Here is a 24415-nt window from a genome sequence, read left to right as displayed (position 1 = left end):
GCATCCTCGCTGGACGGATCCGGAGAGAAGAGCGAGGTGTAATACTCCCGGGCAATGGCCCGGATGCCCTCCGGATCCGAGACGGGGGAACCGTCGTCGGCCAGCAGCGTAAGGAGCTGCTGACGGTTAGCCCGCCCTCTTTCCAGCGAGTAGAAGAAGGGGGAGCCGCGGTCCAGGTCCACCCGGAACTGGAGCCGCGACCTCACGTACGCGCCGCGAGACCTGGCAAGCTGCAGGTCCCGCAGCGCGTCCTTCTTCTCCCTGTACTCCGAACGCAGGGCCGGGTCCGCGTCAGGCCGACTGAGACGTGCCTCCAGGTCGAGCACCTCCTTCTCCAACTTCTCGAGCCTGGATTTCCGCCTCTTTGTCGACCCCCTCGCGTACCCCTGACAGAAGGTACGGACGTGAGTCTTGCCCACATCCCACCAGAGCCTCAAGGAGGGGAAGCCTCCCCGCTTCCTTCTCCAGCCGGCCCAGAATCGACGGAACGAGTCCAGGAAGCGCTCGTCCTCCAGCAGCGTGTTGTTAAAGTGCCAGTACGCGGACCCCCGCCGGATGCGAGACGGCGCAAAGTCCGCCCACACCAGGCTGTGGTCCGTGCTCGACACCGGCCGCATGGAGACCGAGGACACGCCGGACACGTGCGCCTTCGAAATGTAAAGGCGGTCGAGCCTGGACGCTCCGACTCCAGGCCTCACGAAAGTGAAGGCGCTGGAGCCAGGATGGAGATGTCTCCAGACGTCCACCAAGTCGTGGGACCCGATCAGGTCCCGCAACTTCACCACCGCCGGAGTGCGCAGCCAGGGGCCGGTGCGGTCCCGTGCCTCGAGGATGCAGTTGAAATCTCCCCCGAGGATAATGCATTCGCCCCCCGCGATGGTGTCGATGTGAGCGGACACTTTCTCGTAGAAAGTCGTTTGCTGCGGTCCAGCGGTCGGGGCGTAGACATTCAGCAAGTGAATGACCACGCCCCCCTCACGGACCGTCAAGTGCAGCAACCGGCCTGGCACCGGCTCCTTGACCCCCAAGATCTCCGGCTTATAACGCGGGGCCAACAAGATAGCCACCCCGCAAGAAGCGAGCGTGAGGTGGCTCATGTAGACCCCCCCTCGCCACTCCAGGAGCCATTGGGCTTCGTCTCCCGGAACGGTGTGGGTTTCCTGCAGGAAACACACCGCATACTTCCCGTCACGGAGGACCGAGAAGTTCTGGAACCTGCGGTGTGGCTCACTGCTGCCGTTGATGTTGAGGCTGGCTATGGTCACCTTCATGTCAGCAGCTTTGTGCCACCGTCACCACTTAACTAGGTGTGTGGGGGGGCGCTGGCGCAATTCTCACCAGTCCACCCCCCACCTTTTCGAGCCTGTGGAGGAACCGCAGTACCCAGCGCCGCTCTATTTTCTCCAGGCCCGCGGAGGCATGCGAGCATGCCTTCACGGACCGGACGAGCTGCGCCAGGTCCGGCCAGTGGCCGAGGGCCAGCCGGATTATGTCGGAGCGACCGGAATGGTTACGGATAAAGACCCTGAGGTCCTTGGAGGGGATGAGGGACGACTCGGTGGGGGGCACGAGGGAGCCCCCCGCCTCGCTCTGGGCAGACTCTGAAAGTGTCCCCGTGCCCTCCACCGAGCCGCTGACCTCCTCAGGGCGGTCGCCCCTCGACTCCGAGTCCCCCGCCGCAGGACGTACGGCGGGCGGCACGGAGCCACCAACTAGCCCTAGCCCCTCCCCGATCCCACCCCCAGGATCGGTGGAGGAGGGGTTCCCCCCGGGCTCACCTTTCCCGGATTGCGGGCCCCCGTGCGACGGCGGCCCAGCCCCCCCCCCCGCCCCAGACGCTTGGACACCCCCCAGGTCCGGTGTATCCTTCGGACTGAGGTTGGGGATGTCCAGCGTCCAAGGTCGGGACGGAGAGGACGAGTGGATCGTCTCTTCGCCGCCGCCGCACGAGGACATGAACATTGGAGTGTCGCCCCAGTCCCCCGACAGACTGAAGAAGAACTCCGGGTTGTAACCGGCCGGGTGGAACGGAACCGTGGGGGCCCCGCTGCCACCCGGCCCCGGAGACTCCTCGCCGGGGGACTGAGGCAACACATGCTTGGATTTGCAGGGTGCCTTGCCCCCTTTTTTCGCGGGACAAGGCACAAAGACAGGTGGGGGCACGGCAGGAGATGACTCACAAGGGGGGAGGGGCACGCAGACCTCGAACTCTACGGTGCCCGAGGGGCCCCGCCTCTTTTTGTTAACCTGCCCTCGGGCAGGCGAGGCCCCTCGCCCTCCGCCCCTCTTCGCCTTGCCGCGCCCCCCCTGCTCTCCCGTCACTTCCCCCCGAGGTGGCGGCGTCGCCAGTTTTGCCGGCTCGGGGTCGCTTACCCCCCCATGCTCGGGCCCATGATCCCGGGCGCCGGACCCAGCACTGGGCCCCGGAGAGCCCACGGGCCCGGCAGATGGTGGTGGTGGGGGGGGGGCGCAGGTGGAGACTAAGGCGGTCCCCGAGCCGGCTGCCGGGGTGGTTGGGGTGTCTTTCCTGGGGGCCGGGGTTCCGGTACCCCCCTTCTTTTTCGTGGGTCCCTTCTGGGCCTTTTGGCCGCGCGGGGGCTCCGCTCCCCCCCCGCCGGCAGCTGAGGTGGCAGCTGCTGCCGGCGTGGCCTCCCCTCGCGGGGGGGCAGATGGTACTCGCTTGGGGGGAGAGGGGGCTGCGGTGCCAGCTGCGGCCGCCTTGGGTTGGTGGTCGGCGGCCTTGGAGACGGGGCAGTTTTTCCTCACGTGCCCCGCCTCCTTACAGGCATGGCACCGCACACCGTCCGCGGACCAAAAGACCCGGTACGTGGTCCCCTCGTGGGGGACATTGAACCCTCCCTCCAGTTCCTCCTCCCGGGCCAGGCGGACAAAAACCTGGCGCCGGAAGGAGTAAATATGGCGGAGGGAGGGGTCCCGAAGGCCGAGCGGGATCGGCTGCACCCCGGACCTGACCTCCCCCAGTAGATGGAGGTGGGGGAGGAGGAGCTCACTCGGTAGGAAGGGCGGGACGTTCGATATTACTATCTTGTGGGCGGTGGCCTCCAAAGGGTCCACCGCCAGGAACGTCCCGCCCACCGTGAGCCCCTTTTCCAGGGCGAGGCGAACCGCCCGCTCGGCCTTCAGGAAGAATACGGCCCGGCCGTACATCTTTGAGGCCGCGACAATGGCTGAGGGGCCGACAACCCCAGCCATTGCCTTGACGCAGGCCTCGATAGACATGTCGGGGTGGGCGTAGCACTTCACCCCGAGCTGCCGCGTGATTAAAGAGAATGGCGGCAGGGCCTTGGGAGCGGCGGGGGCTCTGGCAGCCGCCACGCCCGCATAGGTGGGCCGAGAAGGCCCTGCCACCGGCGACGCTGGTGATGTCGCCATGGTATCAGGGGAAGTGCTACACCCACCCCGAGACTGCCCAGATGCACGGCAGGGCGTATGTGGGATGGGGAAGATAAGGCAGGGTGGGGAAGGCAGGGTGGGGTAGGCGGGGAAGGGTGTAGGTGCTCTCTCCCCGGAGCGAGAGAGGGAGGTTGGAGGAGCAGGAGGGAGATGAGGCACAAGGCCGGTGCCCCAGTCAGGAGGGAAAAGGGGAGGGGGTGCCGGTCCCGGGGGCAGCAGTAGTGGGTAGGGGAAATAGGAAAGGTCTTCACCCCCCCCACTGCAGATGGAAAAGAGACAGTCCAAACGCCTTCGCCCCCCCCCTCTCCTCCAGTCACTCCCTGTCCTCTCTTCCTCCCCCCCCCCCCCCCCGGGGAGAGCGCACCCCCCAGAGGCCGGATGGCAGGCAAGCAGGCAGTCCAGACGGCAGACAGCCCAGACGGCAGGCAGGCAGGCAGTCCAGACGGCAGGCAGGCAGGTAGGTAAGCAGGCCAGACGGCAGGCAGGTAAGCAGGCCAGACGGCAGGCAGGCAGGTAAGCAGGTCAGACGGCAGGCAGGCAGGTAAGCAGGCCAGACGGCAGGCAGGCAGGTAAGCAGGCCAGACGGCAGGCAGGCAGGTAAGCAGGCCAGACGGCAGGCAGGCAGGTAAGCAGGCCAGGCGGCAGGCAGGCCAGGCGACAGGCAGGCAGGCCAGGCGGCAGGCCAGGCAACAGGCAGGCAGGCCAGGCGACAGGCAGGCAGGTCAGGCGACAGGCAGGCCAGGCAACAGGCAGCAGCTCACCTCCCTCCCAAAGTTTCCGCCCGGTTCCGACCCGGGGCCCTCCGCTACACGGGCGAACACGAATCCACCTCACCCCGGAAACAAAACTGGGTGTTGTCCGAGAGGAGGCACGTCTCAGGCCGTCTGAAGCTCAATTCTCATTCAGAGAGAAGCAGCAGCAGTTTTGCTGGGCAGGAATGAGCAGCTGAACCAGAGTCCTTCCGGTCCTCCAGAGTTCCCATTGGTCAATCCCCTGCAGACAGACAATGAGGGGCGGAGCCCCTCGTGGGGGTGGGCGGGACTTTGCCCTCCAGCCGCGCTGAGATGTTGTCCATTGGAAAAGGCTGGAAGATCCGGACAGACAGTGGTCAGTGCGCCGGCTTTGTCCCGGGCCCCGCCCCACACTCGCACATGCGCATTCCTCCTAAAAACCCACACATGCGCACTTTTGATTCACTGCTCCTCACCAGCTCTGGCCAATGGGAAGAGTTGGAGGACCGGAAGGATTCGGGTCCTCCAGCCAATCAGAGCGCGGGCCTTGTGTGATTGACGATTGAGCTTCAGGCAGATTCAAACTTCCTCCTGTTTCAATTAAGTGCAAGCAATTAACAGCGTTAGACTGAAGATCTAAAGATCCCTGGTTCAATCCCGGGTTTCAGCAGGGCCCCTTTGCTGGCTTTCTGTGCTATCTGCAAATTGGCACTGCATTCCTTTAAAGAGGCCAACATCTGTGAGTAAAACACTTTCTTTTCTCCCCCTTTCCATTTCTTTTCTCATTCTGGGGGAAATTGGGGACTTGCAGCAACTGAAGGGAAAGGAAGTGAATCCAGGGAGGGTGCAGACTCTGGAAAGGTTGGCCCAGGTCTCTCTCTCTCTTAAAGACATTGATATAGAAACATAGAAGATAGGAGCAGGAGGAGGCCATTTGCCCTTCGAGCCTGCTCCGCCATTCATTACAATCATGGCTAATCATCCAACTCAATAGCCTAATCCTGCTTTTGCCCCATAACCTTTGATCCCATTCGCTCCAAGTGCTTTATCCAGCCGCCTCTTGAATACATTCAATGTTTTGGCATCAAACACTTCCTGTGGTAATAAATTCCACAGGGTCACTATTCTTTGGGTGAAGAAATGTCTCCTCAAATCCGTCCTAAATGGTCTGCCCTGAATCCTCAGACTGTGACCCCCGGTTCTGGACTCCATCGGGAACATCCTCCCTGCATCTATCCTGTCTCGACCCTTAGAATTTTATAAGTCTCTTTGAGATTCCCCCCTCATTCATCTGAACTCCAATGAAAACAATTCTAACCCAGTCAGTCTCTCCTCATACATCAGTCCCGCGATTCCCTGAATCAGCCTGGTGAACATCCTTTGCTCCCTCAGCTTGACACATTTATTTGTCTGTCGAAAAGGATGGTCTTTTTCCTCATGTTCACATTAAAGGGCAGCTTTCCCCAGGAGATGGCTGACATTTAAGGGGACAGTAAATTAATATAGGACAGAGATATGTCGAGTGTTATTATAAGGTACCCAGATTAGATATATTATTTATGTTTCTGTAGTAAAATACATTTATTATTTCTTGCATTATAATATAATGCTGCAGCGATGTTATACATTTCCAGTCATAAAGTCATTACAGCACAGAAGGAATCCATTCGGTAACTCAAGTCCATGCTGACTCTCTGGATAACATTCCAGTCCCATTCCCACTCGATATCCCCATTCTCCTGAAAGTTTATTTCCTTCAAGTGCCCATCCACTTTCATTTTTAAATAGAATCCATAGATATGGATGGAGAGTTACAACATTTTGGGAATGAAATAGGAAACAACATTCCATAGAAACTAGAATTGTCTGCTCTGAATTTCTATCCTATACTGACTGTGATGACTTTTGCAAACTCATTTCACAGGATTTTGAATGAGGAATCACAGGCAAAAATCTCAACCGTCACATCGAGAAAGAGTCATATTCCTTGGGATCTGAATATCTTGTAATATAGAACTGTAGCTACGTTATATATTTCCAGACATCTCTTCCCTCAGAGGGTTGTTAGTCTTTTGGATTTCTCTTCCACAGGGACCAGTGGAGGCTGAGGATCATTGAATATATTCCAGTTAGACAGATCTTTGACTGACAATGGTGTCAAGGGTTATGGGGAACAGACAAGAAGATGGAGCAAAAGCTAAGATGTGGGGGGATTTCTTCACTCAAGGATGTGGGAAAGCTTTGGAATTCTCAACCCCTGAGGACAGTGAAGCCTCAGTCATCAACTATTTTCAAGAGAGAGATTGATTGATTTCTAGATATTGAAGATATCAAGGGATATGGGTTTAGTGTGGGGAGAATGATGCTGAGGTAGATGAACGAATTATCTCATTGAATAGTTTAAAAGACTCGATGAGCCAAATGGCCGACTGCAGCTCCTATTTGTTCTGGTCTCTGTGTCCAGGACAGGAAGCAGTGAGCATGGATCTGTCAATCAGCCTCAATCAGCACCTTCAGGAGAATTGGGTGGGTGAATATTAGATACAGCAGAGTGAGAATGGAGGGAGAGTGTGTGGGATGGAGATTCACAGCTTTTTGGGGAATGAGAGAGGAAAGAATGTTCCATAGAAAATAGAATTGTCTGTTCTGAATTTCTATCCTGTACTGACACTGATGACTTTTGTAAACTCGTTTTATAGGATATTGAAAGAGGAATCACAGGCCGAAATCTCAAACATCACGTCGAGATCTGACAGAGTCATATTCCTTGGGAGCTGAATATCATCGGACTTTGAATCTAGAAGGAGAAATGATTGTACAGTCTGTTGATTTGAAAAGATTTCAAACATCAGTGTGACTGGAAAAGCACCAACACACGGCCACACTTGAGTGAGAGTCTTCCAGTGCACTGACTAAAGAGCTTTAACCAGTCACACAGCCTGAATAAATATCACACCATTCACAGCGGGGAGAGACTGTACACGTGTTGTGTGTGTGGACGAGGCTTCAACTGATTGTCCACCAAAGAGAGCAGCAAGGACACCTACACCATGGAGAAACCGTCGAAATGTGGGGACTGTGGGAAGAGGTACAGAGCCCCATCTCTGCTGGAAGCTCATCAGCGCAGCCACATTGGGGAGAGGCCATTCACCTGCTCTCAGTGTGGGAAGGGATTCACTCGGTCATTCAACCTGCAGTCACACCAGCGAGTTCACACTGGAGAGAGACCGTTCACCTGCTCTCAGTGTGGGAAGGGATTCACTCACTCATCCCACCTGCGGAGACACCAGCGAGTTCACACTGGGGAGAGGCCATTCACCTGCTCTCAATGTGGGGAGGGATTCACTCAGTCATCCCACCTGCAGATACACCAGCGAGTTCACACTGGGGAGAGGCCATTCACCTGCTCTCAATGTGGGGAGGGATTCACTCAGTCATCCCAGCTGCAGATACATCAGCAAGTTCACACTGGGGAGAGGCCATTCACCTGCTCTCAGTGTGGGAAGGGATTCACTCAGTCATCCAGCCTGCAGGCACACCAGCGAGTTCACACTGGGGAGAGACCGTTCACCTGCTCTCAGTGTGGCAAGGGATTTACCCGATTATCCAACCTGCGGACACACCAGCGAGTTCACACTGGGGAGAGGCCATTCACCTGCCCTCAGTGTGGGAAGGGATTCACTCAGTCATTCAACCTGCGGGCACACCAGCGAGTTCACACTGGAGAGAGGCCATTCACCTGCTCTCAGTGTGGGAAGGGATTCACTCTGTCATCCCACCTGCGGAGACACCAGCGAGTTCACACTGGGGAGAGGCCATTCACCTGCTCTCAGTGTGGGAAGGGATTCACTCAGTCATCCCACCTGCAGATACACCAGCGAGTTCACACTGGGGAGAGACCATTCACCTGCTCTCAATGTGGGGAGGGATTCACTCAGTCATCCCAGCTGCAGATACATCAGCGAGTTCACACTGGGGAGAGGCCATTCACCTGCTCTCAGTGTGGGAAGGGATTCACTCAGTCATCCAGCTTGCTGACACACCAGCGAGTTCACACTGGGGAGAGACCGTTCACCTGCCCTCAGTGTGGGAAGGGATTTACTCGATTATCCAGCCTGCAGATACACCAACGAGTTCACACTGGGGAGAGGCCATTCACCTGCTGTCAGTGTGGGAAGGGATTCTGTGATTCATCCAGGCTGCTGAGACACCAGCGAGTTCACACTGGGGAGAGGCCGTTCACCTGCTCTCAATGTGGGAAGGGATTCACTCGGTCCTCCCACCTGCGGATACACCAGCGAGTTCACACTTGGGAGAGACCATTCAGCTGCTCTGTGTGTGAGAAAAGATTCAGTCTTTCATCCCGGCTGCGGAGACACCAGCAAGTTCACGAGTGATTCCAGGGGTTGGATTCTGCTGTTATTGTTTCTGCTCTCAATTACATCCAGGACTGCATTTTGTTCATTCTCACAGTTGGTCTTTGGGGAGGGACGGAGGGTTTCTTTCTGCTGGACTGCCCGGTCTCATGACTTTGCCTCCAGTGGACTGATGCTCTTTGAGTCTTGTTGCGAATACCCCCGGTTTCAGATTTCACACGGATCACAGAGTGACAGGGTGTTGGGAGATTTAGAGTCACTATTTTTGTTTGAAACCCTCTCAAATGCCCATCCAATTTCCTTTGTAATTGTTTATTGTCTCCACTTCCTCCACCCTCGTAGGCAGCGAGTTCCAGATCATTACCATTCGCTGCATCAAAATATTCTTCCTCACATCCCCTCCGGCATCTCTGACCCAAAACCATAAATCTGTGACCTCCTCATCCTTGTCCCTTCAGCGAATGGGAACAGCTTTTCTTTGTCCACCTTATCTAAACCTGTCAGAATCTTGTCCACCTCTACCAAATCTCCCTTCAACCTCCTTTGCTCCAAGGGGAACAACCCCAGCCTGACATTGACAATAAAGATCAATCGAACAGAATATGTTAATACCTGAAATCAAATGGGAATGTTTAATTTCTGTTTTAAAGATATTGAGAATATATTGTCCTGGACAATAAAGGAATTGGAATAACTCACCTTGGGAGTGGTTGAATGGAATATATCAATCTGATATCCACCTACAGTCCAGTGAAAGTCTGGAATGTGTAGCTGGAAATCCCTCCCTAACAGCACTGTGGGTGTACTTACACCTCAGGCATTGTAGCAGTTCAGGAAGGCAGTGTTGGGGTTGACCACGGCCGAGGCAGCTACATACAGCCACATATTCTGTTATAATTGAAGGACAGCAGATTGAATGTGAGGCATTATGGGACTGGACTATCTTGACCACATTCCTGTGACTGCTCAGTTTCTGCAATCACGGACTATTAAAGCTGCTTCGCAGGGCTCCAACAGAGGACCTGGTGAGAATATTTACTCAGAATGAGCTGAAATTAAACTGGGGCGGCACGGTGGTACAGTCGTTAGCACTGCTGGCTCACAGCACCAGGGACCCGGGTTTGATTCCCACCTTGGGTCACTGTCTGTGTAGAGTTTGCACATTCTTCAAGTGTCTGTGTAGGTTTCCTCCGGGTGCTCCGGTTTCCTCGCACAGTACAAAGAAGTGCAGGTTAGGTGGATTGGCCATGCTAAATTGCCCCTTTGTGTCAGGGGGACTAGCTAGCGTAAATGAATGGGGTAATGGAGATAGCGTTGGTGGGATTGTGGTTGGTGCAGACTTGATGGGCCGAATGGCCTCCTTCTGCACTGTAGAGATTCTATGAGATTATTGCAGGAACAGCTGGTGTTCAGCGGCTGAGAAACCTGGAATCTGTAAAAATGGGGTCTGACTAATCAACAAACGGGGGTAGGTAGCTGACTAAGAAGTTAAGAAGTGTTCTCAGGCATGTTTAAATTATTTTATCATAAATTTGTGATAAGAACTGTGAGGGACTTGTGACCTGATAGTTGGTGAAGTGACGGTATACTCCAAGTAGCACTGGACTGAAAAGCAGATCTCTGAGAGTAGATTCTAATGGTTATAATCTTACCCAAGCATGGCCAGTGAAAAATCAGAGTGGGGACCGGACAGGTCTTACCTGCCATTTGGAAACTAAGAACAAGAAACTTATCGATTAAAATTATGAGAGAATAGAGCCAACCTTTCGAGAGCTCTTATAAAGGGTCATCCAGATTCGAAACATTGGCTCTATTCTCTCTCCACAGATGCTGTCAGACCTGCTGAGATTTTCCAGCATTTTCTCTTTTTGTTTCAGATTCCAGCATCCGCAGTATTTTACTTTTATGATAAAATGATTCGGTCTGATTGGAATCCCCACGATCCTCCCGCAAAACAGAGGGAGTGGTGGCAAAGGGAGAAAAAGGATAAGGATGATAAAGTCTGGGTTCTGATTCTCCGAGCCCATGTAGAATAAACAAAACGAGTGAATCAGTTTATAAAGAACAGAAGTTACCCATCCCCAACAAAAACTGATCAAATTAAATAGGTTGAGGAATATAACAAAAAAAATTAATAGATGAAGTTTAAAATCATTTGTTTTGTTTTAAACTTGTGTAAAGTGATGTAATTGTGTGCCAAGTTTTTTCTGCTCACTCCCCGCCCCTTTAGGTTCTGTAGAAAAGTTAACCCTTTCAGCCGACTGTTCTCTTCCTGTTGGGGAGCACTTCAGCGGTCACGGGCATTCGGCCTCTGATATTCGGGTAAGCGTTCTCCAAGGCGGCCTTCGCGACACACGACGGCGCAGAGTCGCTGAGCAGAAACTGATAGCCAAGTTCCGCACACACGAGGATGGCCTCAACCGGGATATTGGGTTCATGTCACACTATTTGTAACCCCCACAGAGTTTCACTGGCTGTCTTGTCTGGAGACAATACACATCTTTTTAGCCTGTTTTGATGCTCTCTCCACTCACATTGTTTTGTTTCTTAAAGACTTGATTAGTTGTAAGTATTCGCATTCCGACCATTATTCTGTAAATTGAGTCTGTGTCTTTATATGCTCTGTTTGTGAACAGAATTTCCACTCACCTGAAGAAGGGGCTTGGAGCTCCGAAAGCTTGTGTGGCTTTTGCTACCAAATAAACCTGTTGGACTTTAACCTGGTGTTGTTAAACTTCTTACTGTGTTTACCCCAGTCCAACGCCGGCATCTCCACATCGTAGTTCAGTTATATAGGGCGTTGCTGAGACTGCATCTTGAATACTGGGTGCAGCTTCGTCTCCTATTTAAGAAATGATACAAATGCATTGAAAGTGGTTCAGAGGAGGTTTAATAGATTGCTTCCCAATTCTTGACTCTTACAATATGAATTTTGTCCGACTTTCCTTGTCTTCAGCTCTGACAAAGGGTCATCCTGACTTGAAATGTTGTCTCTATTATCTCTCTGCAGATGTTGTCAGACTTGCTGAGATTGTCCAGCATTTTCTGTTTTTGTTTCAGATTCCCGCAACAGCAGAATTTTGCTTTCATACCAATTCTTGTTGGGTAAGGGAATCAAAAATATCGGGTGTAGAACTAGAATATGAGGAACTTAACACAAAAAGATCAGCCATGATCAAAATAAATGTTGGAGCAGACTCAAAGGGCCAAATGGCCAACTTCTGCTCCGATGTCGAATGTTAGTCACAAATTCCTGAGAATTGTGAAACAAGGCTGGAAGATTCGCCTTGCTTGTGTTAGTGGGAAAATGTCCAGGAGAACCATCACTGTGAAAGATAGTTCTGGGATTAAAGGTTGCCAGACTGGAAAAGGAAATAAACCCTCGGGGAGTGAAGAATCACTTTGGACTGGTTTTTGGAGAATTTTGGAGACAGTAAAACATACCTGTTGAACATAGAACATAGAACATTACAGCGCAGAACAGGCCCTTCGGCCCACGATGTTGCACCGACCAGTTAAAAAAAAAACTGTGACCCTCCAACCTAAACCAATTTCTTTTCGTCCATGAACCTATCTACGGATCTCTTAAACGCCCCCAAACTAGGCGCATTTACTACTGATGCTGGCAGGGCATTCCAATCCCTCACCACCCTCTGGGTAAAGAACCTACCCCTGACATCGGTTCTATAACTACCCCCCCTCAATTTAAAGCCATGCCCCCTCGTGCTGGATTTCTCCATCAGAGGAAAAAGGCTATCACTATCCACCCTATCTAAACCTCTAATCATCTTATATGTTTCAATAAGATCCCCTCTTAGCCGCCGCCTTTCCAGCGAAAACAATCCCAAATCCCTCAGCCTCTCCTCATAGGATCTCCCCTCCATACCAGGCAACATCCTGGTAAACCTCCTCTGCACCCTCTCCAAAGCCTCCACATCCTTCCTGTAATGTGGGGACCAGAACTGCACACAGTACTCCAAGTGCGGCCGCACCAGAGTTGTGTACAGTTGCAACATAACGCTACGACTCCTAAATTCAATCCCCCTACCAATAAACGCCAAGACACCATATGCCTTCTTAACAACCTTATCTACTTGATTCCCAACTTTCAGGGATCTATGCACACATACACCTAGATCCCTCTGCTCCTCCACACTATTCAAAGTCCTCCCGTTAGCCCTATACTCAACACATCTGTTATTCCTACCAAAGTGAATTACCTCACACTTCTCCGCATTAAACTCCATCCGCCACCTCTCGGCCCAACTTTGCAACCTGTCTAAGTCTTCCTGCAAACTACGACACCCTTCCTCACTGTCTACCACACCACCGACTTTGGTGTCATCAGCAAATTTGCTAATCCACCCAACTATACCCTCATCCAGATCATTAATAAATATTACAAACAGCAGTGGCCCCAAAACAGATCCCTGAGGTACACCACTTGTAACCGCACTCCATGATGAATATTTACTATCAACCACCACCCTCTGTTTCCTATCCGCTAGCCAATTCCTGATCCAATTTCCTAGATCACCCCCAATCCCATACATCTGCATTTTCTGCAGAAGCCTACCATGGTGAACCTTATCAAACGCCTTACTAAAATCCATATATACCACGTCCACTGCCTTGCCCCCATCCACCTCCTTGGTCACTTTCTCAAAAAACTCAATAAGGTTAGTAAGGCACGACCTACCTGCCACAAAACCATGCTGACTATCACCTATCAATTCATTACTCTCCAAATAACTATAAATCCTATCCCTTATAATTTTTTCCAACATCTTGCCGACAACAGAAGTGAGACTCACCGGTCTATAATTCCCGGGGAAGTCTCTGTTCCCCTTCTTAAACAATGGGACAACATTCGCTAACCTCCAATCTTCTGGTACTATACCAGAGGCCAACGACGACCTGAAGATCAGAGCCAGAGGCTCTGCAATCACTTCTCTTGCCTCCCAGAGAATCCTTGGATAAATCCCATCCGGACCAGGGGATTTATCTATTTTCAGACCCTCCAGAATATCCTGCACATCCTCCTTATCAACTGTAATACTGTCTATTCTACTCCCTTGCAACCCAGTGTCCTCCTCAGCTATATTCATGTCCCCTTGCGTGAACACCGAAGAGAAATATTGGTTCAATGCTTCACCAATCTCCTCCGGTTCCACACATAACTTCCCTCTGCCATCTATAACTGGCCCTAAACTTGCCCTAACCAACCTTCTGTTCTTGACATACCTATAGAACGCCTTAGGATTCACTTTAACCCTATCCGCCAAAGTCTTCTCATGTCCCCTTTTAGCCCTTCTAAGCTCGCTCTTCAACTCCCTCTTAGCCAATCTAAAGCTTTCTAGTGCACTACCCGAGTGCTCACGTCTCATCCGAACATAAGCCTCCTTTTTCTTTTTAACCAACAAAGAAACTTTTTTGGTGCACCACGGTTCCCTAGCCCTACCAATTCCTCCTTGCCTGACAGGGACATACCTATCACAGACTCGCAGTAGCTGCTCCTTGAAAAAACTCCACATGTCGGACGTTCCCAGTCCCTGTAATCTCCTAGTCCAACCTATGTTTCCTAATTCTCTCCTAATAGCCTCATAATTACCCTTCCCCCAGCTAAAACCACTGGCCCGAGGTTCATGCCTATCCCTTTCCATCACTAAGGTGAACGTAACCGAATTGTGGTCACTATCACCAAAATGCACACCAACTTCCAAGTCTAGCACCTGGTCTGGCTCATTTCCCAGCACCAGATCCAATATAGCCTCACCTCTAGTTGGCCTGTCTACATACTGAGTCAAAAAACCTTCCTGCACGCTTTGAACAAAAACTGACCCCTCTAACGAGCTAGAGCTATAACAATTCCAGTCAATATTAGTCAAGTTAAAATCCCCCATAACAATTGCCCTATTACTTTCACTCCTAAGCAGGATTGACTCCGCAATCCTTTCCTCAACCTCTCTAGAACTTTTAGGAGGTCTATAAAAGACTCCCAACAGGGTGACCTCTCCTCTCCTATTTCTAATCTCCGCCCATACTACCTCAACAGATAAGTCCTCATCAAACCTCCTCTCTGACACTGTGATACAATCTCTGACCAATAATGCTACCCCTCCCCCTCTTCTACCTCCTTCCCTACTTCGACTAAAACATTTGAACCCCGGGACCTGCAGCATCCATTCCTGCCCCTGCTCTATCCATGTCTCTGAAATAGCCACAACATCGAAGTCCCAGGTACTGATCCACGCTGCAAGTTCACCCACTTTATTGCGAATACTCCTGGCATTGAAGTATACACATTTCAAACCCTGCTCCACCCCACCTCTGCAATGCCGTGCATTGCAGTCCCCATCCATGCATCCCTCACTTTCAGCCCCACTACTCAGGATCCCTCCCCCCCCCCGAATCAGTTTAAACCTCCCTGCATGGCCTTAGCAAATTTACCCCCCAGGATATTGGTCCCCTTCTGATTAAGGTGTAGACCATCCTTCTCATAGAGGTCACACCTTCCCCAGTACGAGCCCCAATTGCTTAAGTACCTGAACCCCTCCCTCCTGCACCATCCCCTCAGCCATGAATTCAAACCTTCCCTCTCCCTATTCCTCTCTAAACTATCCCGTGGTACAGGCAAGAGTCCAGAGATAACCACTCTGTCAGTCTTGGCCTTTAGTTTCCACCCCAACTCCATAAATCCCTGCCTAATATCCCCTTCCCCTATCCTCCCTATGTCGTGTGTCCCCGCATGTACAATAACTTGTGGTTTATCTCCCTCCCCCCTAAGAGTCCTGAATACCCTGTCAGACACATCCCGGACCCCAGCCCCTGGTAGGCAACACACCAACCCTGAGTCCCTACCTTTAGTTCCGACCCTCCTATCTGTCCCCTTAATTGTGGAGTCCCCAATCACAAGGCCCAGTCTTTTACAGCCCCTAACCACCTGAGCTTTCTCACTCGGCTCACCCCCAGAGATCTGCTCTCTATGCTCAGTTGATTCCTCCTCAACTGTAGCCTCCAGCACCGAAAACCTATTATGGAGGGGAACCGCCCCAGGGGATTGTCTTCCCGATTGCTTCTTACCCCTCCTCCTGGCATTGACCCAAGCCTCATTTCTAGGAGTTACTATTTCTCTATAACTCCTATCAACTTCCACCTCCGCCTCCCGAAGTAGGCAGAGAAAGGCGTGGAAAACCACTTAACAAATCTCAGATCGATTGGTCAATCTTATATCAATTAGGTTGATTGGCCATGCTGAATTAACCCAAGTGTAAGGGGGATTATCAAGGTAAATATGTGGGGTTACGGGAACAATCCTTGTTTGGATTGTGGTCGGCGCAGACTCGATGGGCTGAATGGCCTCCTTCTGCACTGGAGGGATTCCATGATTTCATGATTCTACAGCCATAAGTTACGATCATCAATTAATACAGCTGTGCAACTGGACCACACCAGTTGCTATTTTTGAGTGGTTTCTTTTGCTGCAATGTGAAGAAATTCCGTCACTCGGTGGAAACTGAATTTGCCGCGCTTGTTTGCTGGGGACTAACTGGAACTGCCAGCTTGGGATTTTTGGACCGCATTCGATATATCTCTGCAGCAGTGTGGGCTCCATGGCATAGAAATACACGGCGCTGTCGGAAATCAGTGTGTTAATGAACGTTAGCTCGCTCGCATTGTTCGTTTTTTATTCAAATTTAGATGAAACCCGATCATTGAGGTCGGTGTTCCTTTGCACATGCTCTCCAATAAACTGAAACATGTCCACTGGCGTTTTCCAGGCAATCTGACTGTAACAGTATACATAAAGATTAGAATAAACTTCAATTCGGAAACTTCAGAGCAGTGAGTTTTGACAACATTTCTGCCCCGTTTAGCGCCTGGGACCTGCGCAAATATGAATAGAATGTGATTATCCCTTCAATACACAAAGTCCGCTCAGGATAAAAGCGACTTGATGGTCAAACAGTACAGTCTGATTTAACTTTAAAACCTGATTATTGGAAGTACATTTAAGCTAAAAAAAACCTTTTTCATGCGGCAGACATGAAACATTAGAATCAGTACATGACATTTGTGCCATTTTTTCTCTTTTACCATGTCTGGGTGGCCGGGGCGGGTAGGGGGGCGTTAGGAGGGGTGTGGGGGCGGTAGCGGGGAGGGTAGTTGTACTGTGGCACAGTAGTTAACACTGCCATCTCACAGTGCTAAAGATCGATTCCCGGTTTGGGTCTCTGTCTATTTGACGTTTGCACTTTCTCCCCGTGTTTGCATGAGTTTCCTTTGGATCCTCCGGTTTCTTCTCACAGCCTGAAAGACGTGCTGGTTCGGTGCATTGACCCGAACATGTGCGGGAGTTTGGCGACCAGAGAATTTGACAGTGTCTTCGTAACAGTGTTAATGTAAGCCTTACATGTGACTAATAAATAAACTTTATATTAACTGGGCATTTTGTGGAATATCATTTCACACTTGGGAAGTGCAACTGCAGTTAGGCTGAGAGATAATGTTTTCTTTCAATATTTAAGAACAAACGAAAATGAGGTAACGTTTCCTCACACTGAGAGATGAGTTAGTTCGTTTCCTATTTCAGACAGGAAACCTTTCATGTGTTAGGTGAATGTATAAACACCACACTTCAGAAACTCTGAAGTCCAATCAAACTGCACGGTTCGACACCCCAGTCTGTTGCAGAGTTGTAGAGCATCATTTCTGTTTGTAATAATTATCACATTCACCCAACACACGAAAGATTCCCGATTCGAAAGCGGGACACAAGATTCAACCCCGTTCAAAACTCGCAATACACCGAACACAAGCTCAGAAAAACATTATGGATTATGTCCCGCGCACTGAACCTTCGAGTATCATTTAAACAGTATCTGAGTGAGTCACAAACAATATTCAACCCAACTTTCCAAAACGTTTCAGTAGTAGATTCCTCCATTTGATTGAAAAGCTGAGCGCTGTGAATCTGGAAATGAACACCATGGGGTTTATGTTACCCAGTGACTATTAGTCCGTCAGGTTTCCAATTCCATTTGAGTTGTATATTGAAGCGAATCTCATTTCAAAATGAGGAGAAAACAAGGGAAATATTAACTCTTGGAACAAATCCTGAGGAAAATGGGTCATAATATTTGGATGCAGGTGCAGCTGTGAATGGTGTTATTGATGATTGAGTGGAAACTATTGGATCCTTGGGCTTCTGGTGGTCAGTTCCCTTCCCTCCCGTTGAATTCCTCCCTGTGATAAGAGACATGGATTCATTTTACCTACACGTTCATAGGAAAATGAGAATAACCAACACGCTACAGAAATGCTGCGGGATCAACGTAACCAAAGATACTTATATAGAATTCTAAACGGTGCGGTCATGCTGCAGTTCTGGAACAGGTTTTGCAGAAAGAGAATTGTGGTTATTGACACCCTAGCTTAGAATATCGTCAGCAGCTGCTGCCTTAGTGTCTGTGGCGCAATCGGTCAGCGCGTTCGGCTGTTAACTGGAAGGTTGGTGATTCGAGACCACCCAGGGACGCTGATTTTACTGTTTTCTCACCATCTGCATTCATAGGCAAACAGTTGCGTGTTGGCAATGGGTCCGTGGTCGTCAATAAAAAATAGCTCTCAAGTGTTGCCGGCTGTACTGTTATCTGTTGTCACCAACATTATTTAATGACTATTGATTTCTGACATATTACATATAATATTATATATATGCTTCCATTGTACCATTAAGCTTAACAGTTAGAATGGAAACATGAATTTGTGGCTGAGCATTTGTTCCAATTCCATATCCCTGCTACCATTCATTCCTGAATAGAACATAAATCTATCCAACCCGAACTGAAATGTGTTCAATGATGGAGCATCTACAATCCTCTGGCATAGAGAATTCCCAAAATTCACTATCCTTTAAGTGAAGAAATGTCTGCTCATCGCAGTCCTAAATCATCAGCGCCTTATCCTGAGATTGTACCCCCGTGCTTTAGATTCCCGGACCAGGGAAAATAAAGTCTCAGCATCCACCCTATCAAACTCATAGAATGATAGAATCCCTGCAGTTTTTCAATGTTATCTATTCCTTCTCGTTAAAGCTGTTGAGATTTTCCAGATTTTTCTGTTCTTGATTTAGATTCCAGCATCCTCTGATTTTGCTTTTATTTTGTCTAAAATGGGGAGATCCAAACTGAACACACTGTTCCAAATGTGGTCTCAACCAAACCCTGAATAACTGTAGCAAGACTTCAAACACTTCAAATCTTAACTCCGTGCTCAAGGCTCGAAGGAGAGTGTGACAGTCGATAATTGGCACTGTGTCCGTTCCTGCAATCAGGAACTGGATCAGGAAGATTAGATATCTGTGTCTCCTTATACTGTTATCTCTAAACTCCATCTCCTCTCAATGCCGTGTGTCATACATTCGCTTCCCTTGCTTTCCAGGTGAAGATCGGGTTCACCAACTCTCTGTGTCTGTATCAAGCAGCTAATTGACCCTGGGAAATGAACAACCAGAGGGAACTTGATGAGAGGCAGCGACAGAAAAAGGAAGAGAAGCGGCAGGATAATGTTTCATAAATGAGTTCTGCCAGTTGCTCTCCGTGATGAATGTCTGCCGTGTGTTACCTTGTAAGTTTCACAGAAGCCACAGTGATGAGTTTGGTGAGATTTGGAAATTGAAAGTGCCACATGACCAGCTTGCGGGACTATTTCACCTCACGGTCGATTTCATGTTGCAGCTAACAGGATTCGCTGTTTTAATTGGCTGAACAGTCCCTTGGGTTCGATCTAAACATGACAATTTAAAGGAGAAAATTGTTTTTTGTGAATAAAGAATCTGAAATAAAAATAAAAGGCAGAAGGCTCATGGATAAATCAATCTTTTAAAGAACTTAGGCCAGCTTCCCTGGTGGTCTAGTGGTTAGGATTCGGCGCTCTCACCGCCGCGGCCCGGGTTCGATTCCCGGTCAGGGAAAGTAGATATATTGCTGCGTAAACATCCTGCGTTACTTCCAGGTTTGTACCAGTTCTGTGGGAATCAGCAGTCGGTCGGTTTCCTCTTTTGTGTCTGAATTGGAAATGTCACATGTCAAGAACAAAAAAAAGAGAGTAATAGGATACAAAGCGCTGATGATATAGATGGTGGTGTGGGCTAAGATCTGGCTGTTGATGGAGTAGATTTTATTGTTTCTACTGACATAAATACCTCGCAGGTCTGGGTCCAAATCTCGGACTCAGTGACAAGAAGACCTTTAATTGTAACTCTCCGACCTCCAGTGAAGTGGAGGCAGTTTTCACTCAGAAAGCAGTAACTGTGAGATTAACAGCGCGGGATGGAAAAAGACTCAGTTTGAGCGGTGACGCTGCCGGAGGAATGGAGAGCTGGAGTTCACCCAGAAAAGCAGCAAAGTTGCTTCTTCTGTACAAACCTCCTTCTGTACAAACAGTGGCCCCCAACTTGGGGCTGGAAGCCACCGTTCATTAACGCTGATAAGTTAATGTTGATCAGCAGAATATCCACAAAATGGTATATCACAGGTTGGTACTAACACTGCAGTAAAATTAAATGCAGTAGAATAGGACGGCATGGTTTCACAGTGGTTAGCAATTATGCCTCACAGCGCCAGTGGCTCAGGTTAAATTCTCGGGTCACTCTGTGTGGAGTTTGCACGTTCTCCCCGTGTCTGCGTGGGATTCCTCCGTGTGCTCCGGTTTGCTTTCCAAACATGTGTGAGAGACGGCCCGAGTGGGGTGGAGGGAGAGGGGGCAACAAAATGGAAAGTGAGATTTTAAATAAACAATGCAAAACATGGAAATTTAAAAAAATAAATATATATATATAAAGATATAAAGTAATAAAAATAAATAAGTAAGATCAAACGAAATAAAACAAAATAAATGGAAATGGGGAGAAGATGGAGGAAAGGAGATGCTCTGAAGTTGTTGAATTCAGTGTTGAGTCTGGAACGCAGTCAGTGCCGAATCGGGAGGTCGGGCGATGTTCCTCCAGTTTGCATTGGAATTCCTCCTGATACCATTGTTTATTGCCCCTTCCGTCACGTTACTGATGATCAGGAGTAGACTGATGGTCATTTGCGGCGTTGGATTTGACCTGATATTTGTAAACCGGGCAATCTTGGGCAAATTGAAGCATTGGCGGTTAGATGACAGTGGTGTAGCGTAGGAACAACTTAGCTCGGATTGCGGTAAGTTCTGAATCTGAATTCTTCAGCACCATTGCCAGAATATATTTTTATGACCATAGCATTGGCTGTTTTCAATGCTTTCAACTTTCTTTTTCTTTAATTCAAATCAAATGGAATTGGCATTTTTTCCGTTCAGTGTCTTCCCCACTCCGTCTCTATCTTTCTCTTTGTAGATCTGCGTCGGTTATTCCTTCGCTCAGTCTCTCTATCCTATTCCCCTCTTTTGTTCTTTTTTATTCATTCTATTCTCTCTATGTCTGGGTGGAACCAAACTTCATTGAATTGATTCCTGAGATGAGGTGGTTGTTGAGCTGGGGACCCATCTTGATTTTAAGTGGCGGAGGAGACTCAACGGGACATGTGATCCAATCCCGCCTCATTGGTTCTGTTCACTGCCAATAACAGCTCTGGTAGCAATCACTTCTGATGGTGTCACTGATGAGAATTCTAGGACACTAAATTGAGGATAGTGCAATTTGTGGAGGAGTGAGTTCAAATTCCCCCACCGTCAGATATTCACTGAATTTGCTTTAAACGTTAAGAATAACGTTGGTCAAACATGTGATCGCCAAAATGTTTCGCAGTGGAATGTATCATTATTCATTTTGATTGGAGGAACCAGAAGAGGCAATGTAAAATGAGAAACTTACGGGATTGTGGAAGGAGTTTTGTTGCTTCTCCAGTAAATCTGATCTGCTTCAGCTACACGGACTGCTGTGTTTCTGTCGTGTAGTGGTTATCACGTTCATCTCACACGCGAAACGTTCCTGGTTCAAGATCGCGTAGAAGCATTTCCAAATGCTTTTTATTGCTCACTGATTCATATTTCAGAATTGTTCTCGTTTCTCACAAAGCTTTAATTGAACGGTTGAGTTATTGCAGCATTTAAGTCGGGAATTGCTCTGTAATGAGAACAAAACGGAAGGTATGTGACAGAGAGCAAGACAGCATGGATTAACTGACACAAGGAATGATGGACAAGTGCAACATTGAGCTGGTGTTGGTGGAGTCCGGGTGATCTACTGCTGCCGAATCAGTGTTTTCACCGCCAGGGCCCGGGGTTTATAACAATCGATAACTAAGTAGAACATTTTGAATTTGCTCCGTTTGTGGGGATAATTGGATCTGAACACAAGGAAAAAGGTGCATTTTACTGGAATCATAAAGTGATACCGTGATTGAGTGAATGTGTCTCAGGCGAAATTGGCCAGAAATGAAGCAATGAGTAAAGCGATCTTGATCAACTGATTGCAAATCTCTTAAATCAGCTTCACTGGAAGTTTCGTGGTCATGATTCAGTACGGTGGTTCGGGTTTGATTTTCACCCAAGGAATGAATAACTTTCTATAATTCTTCATTCAATGCAAACACACCTCATAGCATCTGTGAAGGGCGAAGCAAGATTAATCTTCCAGCTGGATGTACTTGCACTAGAGTTGGAAAAGTCAGAGATGTAACATCAGTAATAAGCTCTGACGAAGAATCACACGGCAAACACACGGCAGACAGTGATCACTGAAAGTAACTGACACATTTCAAATTCTGCCGCTTTCCATTAACATCTTTGAACTTCGTATTGTCCATCTCAGACATTTCCTATGAATCAAATATTACCCACAAAATCTTCGTTCTGATGCTCGTTCCACTGATTACAGTAGAGTAACTGTTAAAATGGGCATGCGGTTGGCTTCATAGCTCATAGCGCCAGTCATCGTGGCTGGCTGGTTAACGTGATGGAGTTCAAATCCATTGGGATTCCTGATTATTCCTGGTTTTAACTCTATGTCCACACAGCGAATTGAATCAAATCCACCCAAACACTCCGTTGCACATTTCCGTTCATTCACAAAAGCATCACGGAACCTGCAGTCAGAAATGGAACAGAGACGGAGCCAGGTTGTGTTTTCAGTATGTTGTCTCTCCTTCGGCCTCTGTCACCCTGGGTGCGTGTATGTGTCTGGGTTTCTCTGTGTGCGTCAATGTGCTTTAGCTCCCCCTTGGAAATGATCAGCTTTTTACCGTCACAAAATTATCCACAATAGTTCAAAAGTTTAATCATGAAATGTTTAAGAGAAAAGGTCAGAGTGAAAGATGTAAGAGGAGTTTGTAATGTTTGGAAGGAGGTGCAGCAAATAAATAGAAGATGAGAATGATGTTCCTGGTGACTGAGAGGAATGCATTGTAACGGTGGGGGATTTTATTGATCGGTTAATGGTAAACTTTGGATTCAGAACAAGCTGAGACACCAGATGGAAACAGCGTTTGGCTTCACGTATGTTAAGAAAGGGTGCAAGCATCGCTACAGCAGGAGGACGGTTAGCTTAGTCGCAGCATATCAGATGTAATTTCAGAATCGTTGGTTGCAGCACCACGTTCGGCTCCATCGTGTTTAAACTTTGCTGCTTTCCTGGGTGAACTCCAGCTCTCCGTCCCTCCGGCAGCGTCACCAATCAAACTGAATCTTTTTCCATCCCGCTTTGTTGACCTCAGTGTCTGAATGAAAACTGCAATCAATAAAGGTGAAAGAGTTTAATGTTCATTCGGTGAGAAGTTTTCTTCTTACCCTGGGAATTTTTATCCAGAAATGTGTGATATTTTTGTCAGTGTAAGCGGTTAAATCTGGCCCATTAGCACCCAGACGTTAGTTGTATCACGATCTCTATCGGCAGAACCTTACAACCTATCACTGTCCTTCACTCTCTGTGTTTGTTCTTGACCAGTTGCACATGTGACATTTCCAACTCGCAAGCAAAACTACAAATCTCACTTCACTGATTCTGACAGAGCTGCTTTCGATCAGGAAGTACTTCAAGGTTTTTTCTCATTGCAAAAAAATCTTAGTACATCGAAGCCAGTCTGCGACCCTGAAAACGCGGACCCCTCACCACTAGTTGACCAGGATCGCACCTGCCCGATTCTCCCAGATACTGATTTTAGCAATGTGCACAGTGCCAATTATCCACAGTCACACTCTCCTTCCTGTCTGTTAAGGTTAGAAATTGTTCACATTTTCACACTGGCTTCCAATGTGACGAAAACAGAGTTGTATACAGCTGACGCTGTTCACTGGATTTACTACAAGTTTATAACAGGTCGATGCTCACATTGCCCTTTGAATGTGGTGAGCTGCAGTGAAATTCAGTGCAGTTGAAGGAAACGTACTCATTATTTTAGGAGGAAACAGCAAGGGCAATGTAAATATGAATTGCTGTGAGTAATTGACGGAATTGGGGAATGGGAATGGTTTTTCTCACTGCTGTTCAAACTGGCACAGGTATTGCATGATTATTTGCGGGCTACCATTGCGTGTTGGGTTCCGTGGTGTAATGGTGAGCACTCTGGGCTCTGAATCCAGCGATCCGAGTTCAAATCTCGGCGGAACCTTGCTTTAATTAGTCAATGCTGAGGGTTGATTTGCCGAAGGGCGTTTCGTTCAATTTTTTCACAAAGTACGAATCGAGAGGGCAATTTGTCAGCCAGTTCAACTGCTATTACAATGCGCATTGCTGAGCCTCTGGCGCCAGATGCCTGGCGCATCAATGTCTTTTCATATTTTCTCTTCTCTTTAACTCCTCTCTTGAAAGAAAGGAGCAGCTGGTCCCGGAGCAACAGCCATTCGAATGGAGTCCAGCAATTATTGAGCAAGTGTGTGTGTGTGTGTGTGTGTGTGTGTGTCGTCTGTGTGCGC

At 48.9% G+C, this 24415-nt stretch overlaps 2 protein-coding genes and 2 non-coding genes across 4 annotated transcripts in view; 3 read left to right on the top strand and 1 right to left on the bottom strand.

Moving 5' to 3' along the window:
- The window catches only part of LOC144485255 (uncharacterized), a 182814-nt gene that overhangs the window by 50614 nt on the left and 107785 nt on the right, over positions 1-24415 (bottom strand).
- On the top strand, positions 7196-8615 carry LOC144485252 (uncharacterized). The gene has a single exon (XM_078203469.1). It carries the CDS (start codon positions 7196-7198, stop codon positions 8540-8542), a length of 1347 nt encoding a protein of 448 aa, XP_078059595.1. The 3' UTR covers positions 8543-8615.
- Positions 19425-19496, top strand: trnae-cuc (transfer RNA glutamic acid (anticodon CUC)). The gene has a single exon. It is a non-coding gene; the product is annotated as a tRNA-Glu (tRNA).
- Positions 24040-24111, top strand: trnaq-cug (transfer RNA glutamine (anticodon CUG)). The gene has a single exon. It is a non-coding gene; the product is annotated as a tRNA-Gln (tRNA).

Source organism: Mustelus asterias, unplaced genomic scaffold, assembly GCF_964213995.1.
Source record: "Mustelus asterias unplaced genomic scaffold, sMusAst1.hap1.1 HAP1_SCAFFOLD_178, whole genome shotgun sequence".
Taxonomy (NCBI): Eukaryota; Metazoa; Chordata; class Chondrichthyes; order Carcharhiniformes; family Triakidae; genus Mustelus; species Mustelus asterias.
The sequence above is the reverse complement of the archived record's forward strand: the minus strand, read 5'-3'. Positions and strand labels throughout refer to the sequence as shown.